The sequence below is a fragment of the Entelurus aequoreus genome, linkage group LG10 (assembly GCF_033978785.1).
Source record: "Entelurus aequoreus isolate RoL-2023_Sb linkage group LG10, RoL_Eaeq_v1.1, whole genome shotgun sequence".
Lineage (NCBI taxonomy): Eukaryota > Metazoa > Chordata > Actinopteri > Syngnathiformes > Syngnathidae > Entelurus > Entelurus aequoreus.
Window position 1 is genome coordinate 9,265,618 of NC_084740.1, and position 18,375 is coordinate 9,283,992.

At 39.3% G+C, this 18,375-nt stretch overlaps 1 protein-coding gene across 1 annotated transcript in view; it reads right to left on the minus strand.

The window, feature by feature from the left end:
- Positions 1–5,081: 5,081 nt before the first annotated feature.
- LOC133658213 (mediator of RNA polymerase II transcription subunit 13-like) overlaps positions 5,082–18,375 on the minus strand; it is a 35,182-nt gene continuing 21,888 nt past the window's right edge. Inside the window, exons 23-30 of the mRNA XM_062059980.1 lie at positions 18,089–18,318; positions 17,860–18,002; positions 15,893–16,051; positions 15,634–15,816; positions 15,412–15,557; positions 6,204–6,362; positions 6,035–6,135; positions 5,082–5,941 (exon numbers count right to left, since the gene is read on the minus strand). Of these exons, the coding sequence (XP_061915964.1) occupies positions 5,809–5,941; positions 6,035–6,135; positions 6,204–6,362; positions 15,412–15,557; positions 15,634–15,816; positions 15,893–16,051; positions 17,860–18,002; positions 18,089–18,318 (1,254 nt within the window). The 3' untranslated portion in view covers positions 5,082–5,808. The remainder of the gene's footprint in view (positions 5,942–6,034; positions 6,136–6,203; positions 6,363–15,411; positions 15,558–15,633; positions 15,817–15,892; positions 16,052–17,859; positions 18,003–18,088; positions 18,319–18,375) is intronic.

Here is an 18,375-nt window from a genome sequence, read left to right on the forward strand (position 1 = left end):
GTCAACAGTGGCAAGAATGTGAGCGATAAGAGTGAATGTGCGTAGCTTGAACTTGGACCCAGTTTCAACCGGAACTTAGAACATACGATTAGTTGCACAGCCTATTCTAAGCATAAATATACGAAACATTTCTTAATCACTCCATCCTTCATTATCTTAATTATATCCCAACACGTTCAAATATATTATACCACCACTGGGCAAATATTTTGACTCGGGGGGCCACATTGAGAGAAAAAATGTGTCTGGGGGTGCCAAGGTGTATGTGTGTATAAATAATATATACACATTTAGCTGTAAAAACCTGCTGTACAGTATGTGTGTTTAGGTCCCTTTTTTTTCAGGAACACTAATACCAAAAGTCACAATGTCCGATAGAATTCTAAAAACGTTATGACAGGCCACCTCAAAAAAACAATGGAATTTTACACTTTTTTACTGAATGGGACACCCAAAATGTACATGAAAATAAAGAAAGTGGGATTTACAATATTAACTATGAACAATAAAACACTGAATATTAACAACATACGATTGTCGCTCCTCTTTTACTTCTCAGACCAGCCCCTCCATAGTTGTGTATCTTTTACAGTCAAGCAAAACACAACATAAATGTAACAAACAGCAAAATATGAATGCAAAGTGTAATAAACACCTACAATATGATATATTATAAAAATCTGCTTCCGCATCTGTTCCTGACACGTGCGTTTCGGGCTGGCTGCTCTGAAAACAAACCCCGCCCACTCTGCTTTGTTCCCGGTCTGAGCTGCTGTGACGTAGATTACCGTAATAACTCCTATAACACTCAAAAGCGAAGATTTCGACCATTGAAATACTTTCTATAGTTCAAGACTTACGGTCGTTTAAAAACAGCACTGCACATCATAATGGCGGCGACAGTTTTGATGTTAAAGGTGTAAAAAAATATATGTAGAAAATCTTAATGTGGCCGTATTTTGCCCAGGTGTGTATTATACAGTACATACAGATATTTTATTGTCTGCAAAAAGCAGGACGAACATCTAAATGATTTGAATGAGAGTCAATAGTAGTTTTTGGTTTAGTTGACTTTTTCTTCCACACAGTATATTGTGTTGGGAGAAATGACTGCCAAGCCTCCACAAACACAAACGTTCTTACTCACACCCAACAATTCGCAAGTAAAAAATATATATATATATTTTTTTGCAAATAAAAAAACCATTCTCAAATATAAAAACAATTTTCTGCAAATAAAAAAAAAATATTCGCAAAGATAAAAGCCATTTTCTTTAGGTTAAAACTTTTGACAGTAATATTCAGAAGTTTACAAATGTCCCGTAATTTGCAGTCTACAAAGACAGGTGGTGCTAATGAGTCAATTTAAAGGGGAAGTGCACTTATTGGGGAATTTTGCCTATCTTCACAATCATTATGAAAGACATGACGGGTGTATTTTTAAAAAATGCATTCTAACTTGTAAATACAAGTCCGCTCCTCAATTTCGCCCATAAAATCCAATAAATAATCATTTAAAAAACGCCAACAATACTACATATATATTTCGTTATTTGAATATTAACCAAGTATTAGTGATATTGTTATTATAAGTGCTAATGCAGACAAACTATTTACTACCTTGTCTCCATGTTTACATCATCGAGTGGTCTGCTTTCCCTCTTTCTCGCTTCCTTGCTCCCTGTAAGTTTATTCCAGATCATAAATCATGCATCTCACCTGGACATGAGACGTCTGAGTAGGTATTCCGACAAATTGGTACACTTTGGGAGCCATTTAGGACCCGAAACTGGCGAGAACAACAGGAAAAAACGCTCGCCCCCACCCCCTTTCTTCGTGAGGATTATAAATAAAATAAATAAATGGGTTATACTTGTATACCGCTTTTCTACCTTCAAGGTACTCAAAGCGCTTTGACACTATTTCCACATTCACCCATTCACACACTGATGGCGGGAGCTGCCATGCAAGGCCCTAACTACGACCCATCAGTGAATTGTCTTGCTCAAGGACACAAAGGATGTGACGAGGTTAGTAGAAGGTGGGGATTGAACCAGGAACCCTCAGGTTGCTGGCACGGCCACTCTCACAACGGCGCCACGCCGTCCCCATTATGAGTCATTCCCTACCTAAATGGGAATATATGAACATCCCAGCAGTCGGCAGCCTAATGACAGCAGACCTTATACAGTAAGTGATGTGTTATTATGTTTGTTAGCTCTCTGTAAGTCTGCAGTGAGTAATAATCAGTGAAGAAGGAAAAAAAAGACAATGCGTATGCCTCAGATGATCAAAATACGTAAATATTAAATCTTACTACATTACATATATACTTACATCATGTATGTAAAACCTCAATGGGGGTGTTAGGATGTTTTTAAAGCTTTATAAGCAGAACTACGCGCCCCCCATCGTCTCCATTGTAAGCAAACTTTTGATAGGGTTTATTTATTTAGAATGCAAATTTTAAAAAAAATTAATTAAACATTGTCATGTCTCTCATAATGATTGTGAACGATAGGCAAAATTCCCCCCAAAAAGTGCAGCTCCCCTTTAAGGCCGTCAGAGCTACTGTTATTTGCGCATGGTGCCGTCCGCCAAAAATAGCAAAGAAGAAGAAGCAGGGTGGGGAGTGGAATTGTGTAAGGTGGAATATTACTGCCAAAAGTTTTAACATGAAGAAAACAGTTTTTATACTTACAAATCTTTTTTTTTATTTATTGAAGAAAACTATTTTTAAACTTTCGAATCGTTTTTTTTTCGTTGAAGAAAATTGTATACCCGCGAATCGATTTTTTAATTGAAGAAAATTGTTTTTTACTTGGCGTGAGTAAAAAGATGTTTGTGGGTATGTGAAGATTTGGCAGTAATTTCACTTGCTAATGGATTTATTTTGCCCAATTGTACTGTAATAAAAGGGAATCATTTACATTGTCTTGACTCGTTGTATGTCCTGTGTTTTTATTATATTCATAATGGAAAAAATAAAGGAACATTACAAAATTATTCAGAGGTATGGGGAAAAAAATCAAACATGTTTTTTGATAGATAACATTTGCAGTGTTTGACCTACTATAGTGTGCATGGGCCATACTTTACCCACAATGCACTGCACTGGACACAATAACATTGACTAGTTAGACTTTTTAATAAGAAATATTTGGTTGTGTACCGTAACCACTAAAGATCATTTATTAAAGTGATGGAAATAACAGCATCATTTAAAGTACCTTTGTGTTGTTTTACATGTTTGTGTTTACATAATCGAACCAGTGACGAGAGAGATGCCAGTCAGTGTTGCCAGGCGTGCGGGATTTGTTGTATTTGTACGATAATTTCACCCTCTTTACGATGTCTATTTACAAAAGTCCTATATTGGTATGATAATTTGACCTTGAGAGGGACAAGCAGTAGAAAATGGATGGATGGATAATACACAGCTACTACTAGCTCACACAAACAGGATACATTGGTATCATTGGACGATCCCCTTTCCAGCCAGGTGGGGGCGAAGTTGAGAACAGAACAGCACCAGTTTATTTAAAAGGTAACCCTGATTTATAAACAATATTTTACACGGCCTGTCGTCATATTTCACTGTAGCAGGTGGTTCTCAGTAATGTCGAATCGGGTCTGTAAAATCATTTTCAAATACGATACTTCTTTAAAGGCTTATTGGACAATAAACTTGTCATTTTCCCACCTGGCAATGTTAGGGCGGTCCAGACAAGACAATAAATGGCAGAAAACGTCACTTCCGATGGCTTGTTTTTCTGACCTCAACTACATGTCTCTAGTAGTAAGAAATACAATAAATAAAATAAAATAAAATTTAAAAAAAATGTCAGAAAACGTCACTTCCGATGGGTTGTTTTTCTGAACTCAACTACACGTCTCTAGTAGTAAGAAATACAATAAATAAAATAAATAAATAAAATAAAATAAAAAAATGGCAGAAAACGTCACTTCCGATGGGTTGTTTTTCTGAACTCAACTACACGTCTCTAGTAGTAAGAAATACAATAAATTAAATAAAATAAATAAATAAATGGCAGAAAACGTCACTTCCGATGGGTTGTTTCTCTGAACTCAACTACACGCCTCTAGTAGTAAGAAATACAATGAATAAAAAGAATTAAATATAAAATAAAATAAAAACATAAATGGCAGAAAACGTCACTTCCGATGGGTTGTTTTTCTGACCTCAACTACACCTCTCCAGTAGTAAAAAATACAATAAATAAATTAAATAAATAAAATTAAAATAAAATGGCAGAAAACGTCACTTCCGATGGGTTGTTTTTCTGACCTCAGCTACACGTCTCTAGTAGTAAGAAATACAATAAATACATTAAAATAAAAACATAAATGGCAGAAAACCTCACTTCCGATGGGTTGTTTTTCTGACCTCAACTACACGTCTCTGGTAGTAAGAAATACAATAAAATCATAATGTATATATTTAAAAAATAAAATAAATAAAAAAGCCGAATTGTAATTACATACTATTTAAAAAAGTTAAAGCATTTAAAAAAAAAAAAAAGATTAACTAATAACTAACCTAAATGTACCAATATATTAACGCCAGGTACGAACTAGACTACGTTGCTATTTATTAACAGAAAGAGAGATATCTACAAAAAAATTCAAATTAAGGCGTGTTTGTAAGGAGAGAGCTGATTGGTGGGGAACACGGAAGTGTTATGACACAATAAGCAGTACAAACAAAAACGCAGCAATTCAGAAGAAATATCAGGATTATGATTACAAACACAATTTAAATAATTACTTCTCAAATGATTAATCAACATTGTGAGGTACAAAATATCAAACATGAAATGTTATAAGCTCCAAAAAAAATTCTGGTAAGACTGAATAATTGTACAGAGAGTCGGATTGTTTTACAAAATGTAAATGTGTGTATCTGCTTATTGTCAAATTCATTTTTAATGTAGACATCCACCTCCTTCAAAATAAAACCCAAAGAGGAAATGTCCACCAATAACCTTAAACAGTGTGTGTGTGTGTGTTTCTGGACCTGTGGTGGTAGAAGTAAAACAAAATAAAAATCAGAGTAAGGATCAGGTAGACGCACTTTATTCCTAAAACAGAAGCTGCACCATCAGTAGCGGCACACAATTATATGTACACATATACACGCACACACACACGATTACCTAAATCTGTTATATAAAATATATCATCTGACAATGTACCTTTTGAATTCCTCTTCAGAGCTCATTGAGTTAACTGTGCGAGAGCCACTAGAACCCCCGAGCGGACCGAGAAGCCGCTTGTGAGCCGGGCGTTGACTTCATCTTTACAGTGTGGCGATAAAAAGGTGTGTACCCTTTCCTTTGAAAAAATAAGATTCTAAAAGCCATCTACAGCGAGTTCACGTGGGAGGCTTCCTCGGCGTTGTCATTGAGGAAGTGACACTTTTTTAAAGCAGTTCCTTTACAGTACACACCTCGCTAGGATTTGTAATATATAAAAGATATTAAGCATTAAAAATTCCACATTTAAAAACTTACAATAAATAATATATGCAGGCATTTCATTAGGATAAAATTTCATCGATTGCAATCTACAGTCATTAAAAACACCATTTATTCTCCTTTACCAAACCTCCCTTGCTCATCCAAAATGCTGAAATGGATTCCTGGCATCTGATCGGACACCTCGGTGTCGCTTGAAAAGAGACGCCAAAGGGAGGAGGAGATGGAGCGGGGAGGAGGAGGAGGAGGAGGGGATGCTTCCCCCTTTGCTCTGATAGGAGGGTCCTGTCCCGGACCCGAACAGTCAGACTCAGAGCATGTTCATGATAAAGTTGTAGATCTGAGTGAGCACCACGAAGTGAACGGGCAGACAGGAGCGCCGGTCCTGAGTGGCAGGGTCGCATGTCAGCCAGGAGAGGGCGTTGTACTGCTCCAACACAAATCTGCGGCGGGGGGGGGGGGAGAAGAAGAGGCGGCCGGCGTTTTATGCGGGGGTTCAAACTGAAAGCCTCATCTCTACGGCTGTGAAGACTGACCTGAGCACGTCCGAGGTGCGGTTGGAGTCCAGGAGGTGGGAGTGTTTACTGTGCAAGAGCTCGTCTGATTGGACCGAGGACACGTGCAGGTGCAGGGAAGCCTGATGGGAAGAACCGGTGTTTATATTCAAAAGAATCACGTGACGAGTGAAGTACGGACGCCGCCTACCTTGAGGAAGAGAGGGCATTGGTTCTTAGCCTGAGGGCACGCCGACCAGAACCAGTCGGGCAGCGGGCCTGCCTTGGCCGTGGACACAAAGTAGCCCAGAGCCATGGGCTGCTGCAGGATGTTCAGCGCCTCCTCGTGAGACTCCATGCGGTCCGTGCTCTGAACGTGCACACGCGTTCAAAATGTCAATGAGTATTCTCTACATGGTGGTTATTTCACTTGAAGATGAATGAATGAATGAAATGAGTTCATTTTCGGTCATATAATCAACCATTTGTTGATTATATTTGTTTTCCCGTGTGTAGTGTTTTAGTTCTTGTCTTGCTCTTCTATTTTGGTGGCTTTTTCCTCTTTTGTTGGTATTTTCCTGTAGCAGTTTCCTGTCTTATATTTGCCGCATCTACTTTGTTTTAGCAATCAAGAATATTTCAGTTGTTTTTATCCTTTTTTGTGGGGACATTGTTGATTGTCATGTCATGTTCGGATGTACATTGTGGACGCCGTCTTCGCTCCACAGTAAGTCTTTGCTGTCGTCCAGCATTCTGTTTTTGTTTACTTTGTAGCCAGTTCAGTTTTACTTTCGTTCTGCATAGCCATCCCTAAGCTTCAATGCCTTTTCTTAGGGGCACTCACCTTCTGTTTATTTTTGGTTTAAGCATAAGACACCTTTTCACCTGCATCTACAAAGCAATTAGCTACCGGCTGCCACCTACTGATATGGAAGAGTATTACACGGTTAGACACTCAACAACAACACCACATCATTTGCAGACTATAATTACTGGTTTGCAAAAAATGTTTTCAACCCAAATATGTGTAATTAGATAACCTCTCATGGCACACCAGACTGTATCTCACGGCACAGTGGTTGGAAAACACTGGTCTAGAGCTCGGCTGAGTAACCGTGTAATACTCTTTCATATCAGTAGGTGGCAGCGGGTAGCTAATTGCTTTGTAGATGAGGTGGCGACTTGTCCAGGGTGTACCCCGCCTTCCACCCGATTGTAGCTGAGATAGGCTCCAGCGCCGGCCGCTACCTCGAAGGGAATAAGCGGTAGAAAATGGATGGATGGATGTCGGGAACATAGTTTGTCGTGATCACAATATGCAGACGACAGCGTGCAGGTAAAAAAGGTATCTAATGCTTAAAAAAAATTTATAAACAAAAGGCGAGTGCCACTAAGAAGCGGCATTGAAGCTTAGGGAAAGCTATGCAAAACGAAACTAAAACTGAACTGGTTGCAAAGTAAACAAAAACAGAATGCTGGACAACAGCAAAGACTTACAGCGTGTGGAGCAGACGACGTCCACCAAGTACATACGAACATGACATGACTATCAATGTCCCCGCAAAGAAGGATAGCGACAACTTAAATAGCCTTGATTGCTAAAACAAAGCAGGTCCGGGGAATAGCGCTCAAGGAAGACATGAAACTTCTACAGGAAAATACCAACAAAATAAGGAAAAGCCACCAAAATAGGAGCGCAAGGCAAGGACTAAAACACTACACACAGGAAGACGCCAAAAAACTCCAAATAAGTCACTGCGTGATGTGACAGGTGGTGACAGTACACCTACTTTGAGACAAGAGCTATATTGATGCATGCTTGGTGATGGTTTAAAGTCATATCCAACAATTGCGAGAACAACTTTTTACTGTCAATATCAGCTGCTGAGTTTCATTTTTTAATGATTTCTGCTGGTGGTGTGCCTCTGCATTTTTTTCAATGAACAAAATGTGCCTTGGCTCAAAAAAGGTTGGAAAACACTGCTATACATTCACTGAAAACTTGATTGCCTGGAACATCAACGTTCAAAAAAATCAATGGGATGAAAGTAATCGTTGCTAGATTTTATAGATTTCCATTTTTTCACCTTTCAAGGCTTTCTTAAACCTGAGCAAAGAACTACATGTCTTCAACTCATCACTGAGCTTGTTCCACCATTTAACTCCTAAAACTGAAATACATTTGTATTTTATATTCCTTCTTACTTTACATATTTCAAAAATCAATATCCCCCCCAGAATTATAGTTGTCTCCTCTTAATTGAAATAACCTAAGAATACAAGCCGGAAGGCTGTTGATCTTTACTCCAAACATCATTTCCTTTGTTTTTAAAAAAGCAATATCTGAAAATGTTAACACGTTAGAACATATGAATAATGGATTGGTAGGTTCATCCTAAACTCATGTATTTACTGGTAAGGAGACATTTTATTCAAGAGGAGCCAAGTGGATATTACTGTAGTGTCCACAGCAACAGGGTGAGCTAATGGCCGTTTATTTTTATTATTTCTTGCTGTGACTCCTCTCACGTTACAAAGATGAATCTGCTTCACCAGACCTACTTATAGAAAGTCAGCACAGTGCAGTGGAATAAGAACATTAGCCTCCACACTACAAACCCAGTACAATGTGCCCATGCATCAGCCATTGATTAGTATTGGACTATTTCCATGAAAGAGTATGCAATCAACATTATCAATAAATGTCTTTTAATGCCAATCGCCACTGGCTGACGACATTTTAGTTCCACAGCGAATTGTGTGTCTCCATACACAGTGTGGAGCCACTCCCCTAAGCGAATAATAATCACCTCCATTATGGCAAATAAACTGCATTTCTAAGTAGTTTAATTAGGGATGTTCTGGTCAGTGATTTATGTTGCTAAATCCGATCATCCATGAGTGAGATCGGCACATCACATGTACTAACTGTAATAATGCATCATAATAATCCCCTCAATTCCCCCCAAAAACGGATAAACTCGCTGGAATATAAAGACAATATAACATACATCCATAAACGTGGATGCATATGCAAAAGTGCAATATATTTATCTGTACAGTAATCTATTTATTTATATATTCAACTTATTGCTCTTTTATCCTGCACTACAACGAGCTAATGCAACGAAATGTTGTTCTTATCTGTACTGTAAAGTTCAAATTTGAATGACAATAAAAGGAAGTCTAATTGGTTTTATTTATTCATGGTGAGTATTATTGACAGTAGAGATGTCCGATAATGGCTTTTTTTGACGATATCCGATACCGATATATACAGTTGTGGAATTAACACATTATTATGCCTAATTTTGTTGTGATGCCCCGCTGGATGCATTAAACAATGTAACAATTCTGATGCGTCATCTATGTTGCTGCTTCTTGATTTTAGCGCCGCTTTCGATACTGTTGGTCATAATATTTTATTAGAACGTATTAAAACGCGTATTGGGATGACAGACTTAGCCTTGTCTTGGTTTAACTCTTATCTTACTGACAGGATGCAGTGTGTCTCCCATAACAATGTGACCTCGGACTATGTTAAGGTAACGTGCGGAGTTCCCCAGGGTTCGGTTCTTGGCCCTGCACTCTTTAGTATTTACATGCTGCCGCTAGGTGACATCATACGCAAATACGGTGTTAGCTTTCACTGTTATGCTGATGACACCCAACTCTACATGCCCCTAAAGCTGACCAACACGCCGGATTGTAGTCAGCTGGAGGCGTGTCTTAATGAAATTAAACAATGGATGTCCGCTAACTTTTTGCAACTCAACGCTAAGAAAACGGAAATGCTGATTATCGGTCCTGCTCAACACCGACATCTATTTAATAATACCACCTTAACATTTGACAACCAAACAATTAAACAAGGCGACTCGGTAAAGAATCTGGGTATTATCTTCGACCCAACTCTCTCGTTTGAGTCACACATTAAGAGTGTTACTAAAACGGCCTTCTTTCATCTCCGTAATATCGCTAAAATTCGTTCCATTTTGTCCACAAGCGATGCTGAGATCATTATTCATGCGTTCGTTACGTCTCGTCTCGATTACTGTAACGTATTATTTTCGGGCCTCCCTATGTCTAGCATTAAAAGATTACAGTTGGTACAAAATGCGGCTGCTAGACTTTTGACAAGAACAAGAAAGTTTGATCATATTACACCTATACTGGCTCACCTGCACTGGCTTCCTGTGCACCTAAGATGCGACTTTAAGGTTTTACTACTTACGTATAAAATACTACACGGTCAAGCTCTTGCCTATCTTGCCGATTGTATTGTACCATATGTCCCGACAAGAAATCTGCGTTCAAAGAACTCCGGCTTATTAGTGATTCCCAGAGCCCAAAAAAAGTCTGCGGGCTATAGAGCGTTTTCTATTCGGGCTCCAGTACTATGGAATGCCCTCCCGGTAAAAGTTAGAGATGCTACCTCAGTAGAAGCATTTAAGTCCCATCTTAAAACTCATTTGTATACTCTAGCCTTTAAATAGACTCCCTTTTTAGACCAGTTGATCTGCCGTTTCTTTTCTTTTCTTTTCTACTCTGCTCCCAACCCGGGGTAGACCGCCAGCCTGTTCATTGGATGGGGACATCTCTACGCTGCTGACCCGTCTCCGCTCGGGATGGTTCCTGCTGGCCCCACTATGGACTGGTATTTCGCTGATGTGTTGGACTTTCACAATATTATGTCAGACCCACTCGACATCCATTGCTTTCGGTCTCCCCTAGAGGGAAGGGGGGGGGGGGGGGGGGGGGTTACCCACATATGCGGTCCTCTCCAAGGTTTCTCATAGTCATTCACATTGACGTCCCACTGGGGTGAGTTTTCCTTGCCCGTATGTGGGCTCTGTACCGAGGATGTCGTCGTGGCTTGTACAGCCCTTTGAGACACTTGTGATTTAGGGCTATATAAATAAACATTGATTGATTGATTGATTGATTGCACAAGGTTTTCCAAAATAAATCAACTCAAGTTATGGAAAAAAATGCCAACATGGCACTGCAATATTTATTATTGAAGTCACAAAGTGCATTATTTTTTTTAACATGCCTCAAAACAGCAGCTTGGAATTTGGGACAGGAGGTTGAGGTGGGCGGGGTTGGAGGGGGCAGGGTTGAGTTGGGGGTGGGTAGGGGATAGTGGGGGGTGTATATTGTAGCGTCCCGGAAAAGTTAGTGCTGCAAGGGGTTCTGGGTATTTGTTCTGTTGTGTTTATGTTGTGTTACGGTGCGGATGTTCTCCCGAAATGTGTTTGTCATTCTTGTTTGGTGTGGGTTCACAGTGTGGCGCATATTTGTAACAGTGTTAAAGTTGTTTATACGGTCACCCTCAGTGTGACCTGCATGGCTGTTGACCAAGTATGCATTGCATTCACTTGTGTGTGTGAAAAGCTGTAGATATTATGTGATTGGACCGGCACGCAAAGGCAGTGCCTTTAAGGTTTATTGGCGCTCTGTACTTCTCCCTACGTCCGTGTACCACTCCGTACAGTGGCGTTTTAAAAAGTCATACATTTTACTTTTTGAAACCGATACCGATAATTTCCGAACCGATACCGATAATTTCCGATATTATATTTTAAAGCATTTATCGGCCGTAATATCGGCAGCCCGATATTATCGGACATCTCTAATTGTTTAAACAGTTTAAACATATCAGCACAATATTTAAACTAGTTCATTATTCTCCTTAATTACATACACTTGTGTATTTCTATTACAACAAACTTGACAGCGGAGAGGAAGAAGAACAAAAGGAGCTTCTTTCGAAATGCAAGAACTTTTGTGGGGCATCTTTGTGCTGAAGAACACTGACCAGTGGAACTATCTTGCAGTGTTTTTACTCAGCTGTAGTCTTTAAAGCAGGCCTGGGCAATTATTATTAAAAAAATGTGTCTGGGGGCCGGTATATCTATTTTTAGGAACACTAATACAAAACCTCACAATAATGTCTGTTTGAATGCTAAAAACGTTATGACAGACCGCCTTAAAAAACGGAATGGAATTTTTTAATTCTTTTTACTGAATGAGACACCCAGAATGTACATTAAAATAAAGAATGTGGGCTGTACAAAATTACCGTAATTTCCAGACTATAAGCCGCTACTTTTTCCCCTCGTTCTGGTCCCTGCGGCTTATACAAGGGTGCGGCTTATTTACGGCCTGTTCTTCTCCGACACCGACGAAGAGGATTTCGGTGGTTTTAGTACGCAGGAGGAAGATGATGACACAATGATTAAAGACTGACTTTTCATATACCGGCAGGCTGGTTATTTTGATAACGTACAGGCGAGCACTTTGTATTACTTTGCACCGTTGTATTATTTGTACTCTGCACGAATGCTGTTCGCCATGTCAAAGATGTGAAAGTTTGATTGAATGATTGAAAGATTTATTGTTAATAAATGGGACGCTTTGCGTTCCCAAACAGTCATCTCTGTCCCGACAATCCCCTCCGTGGTAGCAGGAACCCCTATATACTACGGTAATTACACATCAAAACCCTGCGGCTTATAGTCGGGTACGGTTTATATATGGAGCAATCTGTATTTCCCCCTAAATTTGGCTGGTGCGGCTTATAGTCAGGTGCGGCTTATAGTCCGGAAATTACGGTAACCATAAACAATAAAACACTGAATATTGACAACATATGAACGTCACACCCCCTCGCGATCGACATATTTTACAATCAAGCGAAACGCAACAAACAGCGAAATATGAACGCAAAGGGTAAAAACAAACAAAAAAAACACCTACAATCTGATATGTCACTAAGCTGTAAGACTTTGTTGTAAAAATCTCCTTCCTCGTCTGTTTCCTGGCCGCTCTGGAAACACTCTGTGGAAACGCTCCCCACCCACACTGCTTGGTGCCTGTCTGAGCTGCTGTGACTTAGATTACCATAGTAACTAATTAGATGACCATAGTAACTAATTAGAATACCATAGTAACTAGTATATCATGCAAATGCGCAGATTCCAACCATTGAAATACTTTGTATAGTTCAAGACTTGCGGTCATCACTGCACATCATAATGGCAGCTACACTTTCCATTTTAAAGATCTAAAACATTTATTTGGGAATGTCCGGCGGGCCAGATTGAAAAGCTTAACGGGCCACATGCGGCCCCCGGCCCTTAATTTGCCCAGGTTTGCTTTAAATAATATGCAGTTTATCGTTATTTATTCGTTTTTACAAACTTAATGTCGTTACGCGAACCTATGAGAACTCGATGGAGTCTTTTAAAGGGATTTACCGAGCGGTGACCTCAGGTGCTTACTACTCTGACTTCATTTAATAAATTTAGAAAAAAAGGAGGCAGCACACGAGCGGAACAAAAGTAAATGACATCAAATCTTAACTATTTACCTTAATACATGTGGTAAAAGTAGTCAGTGACACTCCATTTGTGTAGTTATTAGCCTCAACCCGAGTGAACAGAATGCTAATGCTAGCAAGCTAACGCTAAAGCCGATGTATCCGTGAGATTAAGACTGACATTTATTATCTATATATTGTTATTTACAGCAGAAATGGACCACAAGGAACCGACTGACCCTCATGAATTCATTGTTTACCCAGAGGACGACTTTCTTTCGGTACACTTTATCGTTTTGCATATGACTGCTATTGTCACAGTTTGCACACAACACACAGACGAGGGCGACTCAATTCATACATTGGTGTTGTCGATACCAAAGATAGTATTAGTATATGATTAATACTGAAGTTATTAGATTGATATTTTTTTCCAACCCTCAAAATAATTTTTGGATCGTTGTGAATATTTACAAATTTTGGGAATAATTCCCTGTACACAGGAAGACTTTGAGGGTAAAAAGTAGAATATGGTAGTTTCTGTGTACTATTGACTTTTTTTTTGCTCAAACAATTGTATGAAATAAAGAGTATAAGGAGCTAGTTTAAACATTTTATTGATTAGAGGTGGGAATGAATAATTAACGTGGACTTAAACAAGTTGAAAAACGTATGCGGATATGTACTGTACTGTGCAATCTACTAATAAAAGTTTCGATCATACAATCTTTGGGCACCTCACGATTCAGGGAGCTATGATTCAATTAAAAATCGATTATTGATGCATCTTTAATTTATGTACATTGATGCAGTTTTACATTTCTTTTCGTTTCACTAAATAAGCGTTCATCGCTTGCAACTTTGAAAAACAGTGCATTTGTAATAAGAAAAAGTTGAATTAATTCCTATAAAATGTATTGAATTATAAGAAATGTGTGCAAAACTGGAACATAATATAGTAAAGGAGCTGATCGGATCTCTCGGTGAGGTGGCTCGCTGCAGTCAGACACATTTTAGAACTGTCCGATAATATCGGACTGCCGATATTATCGGCTGATAAATGCTTTAAAATGTAATATCGGAAATGATCGGTTTCAAAATTATCGGTATCGGTTTCAAAAAGTAACATTTATGACTTTTTAAAACGCAGCTGTGTACACGGACGTAGGGAGAAGTACAGAGCGCCAATAAACCTTAAAGGCACTGCCTTTGCGTGCCGGCCCAATCACATAATATCTACGGCTTTTCACACACACAAGTGAATGCAATGCATACTTGGCCAACAGCCATACAGGTCGCACTGAGGGTGGGCGTATAAACAACTTTAACACTGTTACAAATATGCGCCACACTGTGAACCCACACCAAACAAGAATGACAAACACATTTCGGGAGAACATCCGCACCGTAACACAACATAAACACAACAGAACAAATACCCAGAACCCCTTGCAGCACTAACTTTTCCGGGACGCTACAATATACCCCCACAACCCCGCCCACCTTAACCTCCTCATGCTCTCTCAGGGAGAGCATGTCCCAAATTCCAAGCTGCTGTTTTGAGGCATGTTAAAAAAAAGAATGCACTTTATGACTTCAATAATAAATACGGCAGTGCCATGTTGGCATTTTTTTCCATAACTTGATTTGATTTATTTTGGAAAACCTTGTTACATTGTTTAATGCATCCAGCGGGGCATCACAACAAAATTAGGCATAATAATGTGTTAATTCTACGACTGTATGTATCGGTTGATATCGGAATCGGTAATTAAGAGTTGGACAATATCGGAATATCGGATATCGGCAAAAAAGCCATTATCGGACATTTCTAGTCTGCATTACTTTATTTACAATAAATAAATCGATTATCGACGTTTACTAATCGATTTTATAATCGTCCATGCATCTAAAAAATAAATTATTTCCCCCACCTCTAGTCTTGATATTGGTTTACTGTCAATAGCACTCAATAATAATACATACAAAGATTACAGTTAATACATTTGATCACTATCGGACGATCTTGCTCATTGATGATTGGTATCTGAATCGGCAGAATACATCCTAGTAAATTAATGTAAACGGTACTAACCTTGCTCCCGTCGCCACCCTGGTGATAGTGGGAACCAGGGGAGTGGACAGGTGAAGTGGTGGGTGAGTTAGGCAGGATGTTGATGAGGTCAGGATCCACCATGTCATTGTCAAATAGGTCAAATATGCCCATTCCATCAGAGCCATCTACACAGAAGAAGATGAAGAAGTCAGGGTTGGCTACAGTCAGAATTTGCGAAACTCTCGTTTTGCTTTTGCTCACCTGGGTTTATGGGGTTGATGTCAATGTCGATGGGTTCTGTGGTGTTGGTGTTGACCTGCACCATGGCAGAGGTAGGAAACACCAGGATGTGTGTGCACGACGTGTCCTGAGGCGTGCTCAGCTGCGACGTCTGCATGTTGAGTGTGGTGCTGCGGCCGAACACGGAGCCCGTCGACACGGAATCTGCCCACCCAAAAGGAATTAGTTTTCACATTTCAATGCCATTGAGGTCTGAATTTCATTCCGGATTGGGGTTTACCTGGCATGACGACAAAGGAACCCTGAGGCTCCATGGCGACGAGACAGGCGCTAAGGATGCTGGGAGTATCAGCAGCTGAGATTTCACACATTCGACACGTTTCCTTCAGACGCTTACTGAGCGACTGAAGGTTCCTCCTGCTCAGCAGAATACTCCAGTCTGGAACACAAGAGGTGGCATCACATCAGAGTGTGTTCAGACCGCCACTTTGTTTGTACAGTACAGGCCAAAAGTTACGACACGCCTTCTCATTTCAATGTGTCTTCTTTATTTTAATGACTATTTACATCGTAGATTGTCACTGAAGGCATCAAAACTATGACACCTGTGAAGTGAAAACCATTTCAGGTGACTAGCTCTTGAAGCTCATGGAGATAATGCCAACAGTGTGCAAAGCAGTAATCAGAGCAAAGGATGGCTATTTTGAAGAAAGGGACAAGAAAATGGATGGATAGAATTTAAAACATGTGTTCAGTTATTTCACCTTTTGTGAAGTTCATAACTCCACGTGTGTTCATTCATAGTTTTGATGCCTTTTTTTGTGCAGTGACTTTTCAAAACAAGAACTCTATTGTTTTTGCAAGTGTGCACATATCTTTCTGTGTACATTTTTTGATGTACAGTACATACATCTGGATTTGTAACAAGTTTGAATTGGGACGCCGCCATTCCAAATTCCCATGAAAATCGAGCTACACTACCAAGTTACCAGAGTAATTGACGAAAATGTCATAAAAACATCTGTAAATATAATTTAATTTCCAAAATGTGCAGGGTTTGACAGCTATTTAAATCAATAAATAACCAAATATAATATAATCCAAATGATAAAATATGACATCTATTAAAAAAGATTATATGGCGTCAGTTTTTTTAAAAGGGTTATTACTTTATTTACAGTAAATAAATAATTCTCTCGATGAGCTTCAAGCACACCTGTGAAGTGAAAACTATTCCAGGTGACTACCTCTTGAAGCTCATTGAGAGAATGCCAAGAGTGTGCAAAGCAGTAATCAGAGCAAAGGGTGGCTATTTTGAAGAAACGAGAATATAAAACATGTTTTCAGTTATTTTACCTTTTGTTAAGTACATAACTCCATGTGTTCATTCATAGTTTTGATGCCTTCAGTGACAATCTACAATGTAAATAGTCATGAAAATAAAATTAAAAAAATGCATTGAACGAGGAGAAGGTGTGTCCAAACTTTTGGCCTGTACTGTAGTTATTTTTAATACATTTTTGAAAATTATGAATCGATTTAAAATCCAGATGAATCCGAATCGCAACAGTTTATTTTTGTGCAGGGTCTTGTCAAAACAAGAACCCTATTGTTTTTGCAAGTGTGCACATATCTTTCTGTGTACCTTTTTTAATGTACAGTACATACATCTGGATTTGTAACGAGTTTGAATTGGGACGCCGTCATTCCATATTCCCATAAAAATCGAGCTACACTACCAAGTTACCACAATGTCATAAAAACATCTGTAAATATAATTTAATTTCCAAAATGTGCTGGGTTTGACAGCTATTTAAATCAATAAATAACCAAATATAATATAATCCAAATGATAAAATGGGACATTTTTAAAAAAGATTATATGGCGTCATCTTTTTTTAAAAGGTTACCGGTATTACTTTATTTACAGTAAATAAATAATTCTCTCAATGAGCTTCAAGCACACCTGTGAAGTGAAAACTATTCCAGGTGACTAGCTCTTGAAGCTCATCGAGAGAATGCCAAGAGTGTGCAAAGCAGTAATCAGAGCAAAGGGTGGCTATTTTGAAGAAACTAGAATATAAAACATGTTTTCAGTTATTTCAACTTTTTTTGTTAAGTACACAACTCCACGTCATTCATAGCTTTGATGCCTTCAGTGACAATCTACAATAGTCATGAAAATAAAGAATACCCATTGTATGAGAAGGTGTGTCCAAACATTTGGCCTGTACTTTATGTGCATACCTCTCAGTTCGCCATGGCCAATCCTCCCCAGTCGCCCGATCACCACTCTCCATGGCAGTGACGTCACCTGCACCAAGCCCAGACACCAATCCCACAGCTTCTGCAGACCCAGTCGCCTGGCGGAGCCCATTTTCCTACGAGCCCTGCACCCGAATTCAAAACATACAGTTTAACACTTTGCTTGTAAATTGATGATTCACAGATTTATCCTATTGGTACTTTTGCTCACCTGTTGGGTACGTCGATGCTGATAATGCAGCTCTCCAGCAACTCGCCGTGTTGGTCCGTGCAGGAAGCCAGCAGCCAGCGCTGGTCATGAGACAGACAGTAGCCGACGAACAGGATGTTGTATTTCTGGGACACCTCCCCAAACGGCTCGCCCAGCTCCGTCTGCTTGTCTTTATCTTTCACCGGAGCCAGAATAAAAGGCGGCGTGTAGAGACGCAGACACTCAGGCCTCTGCAGAGGCAGAAGGAAAGAAGTTTAGTTTCAAAAGGTTAAAAGAAAGATGCAAGC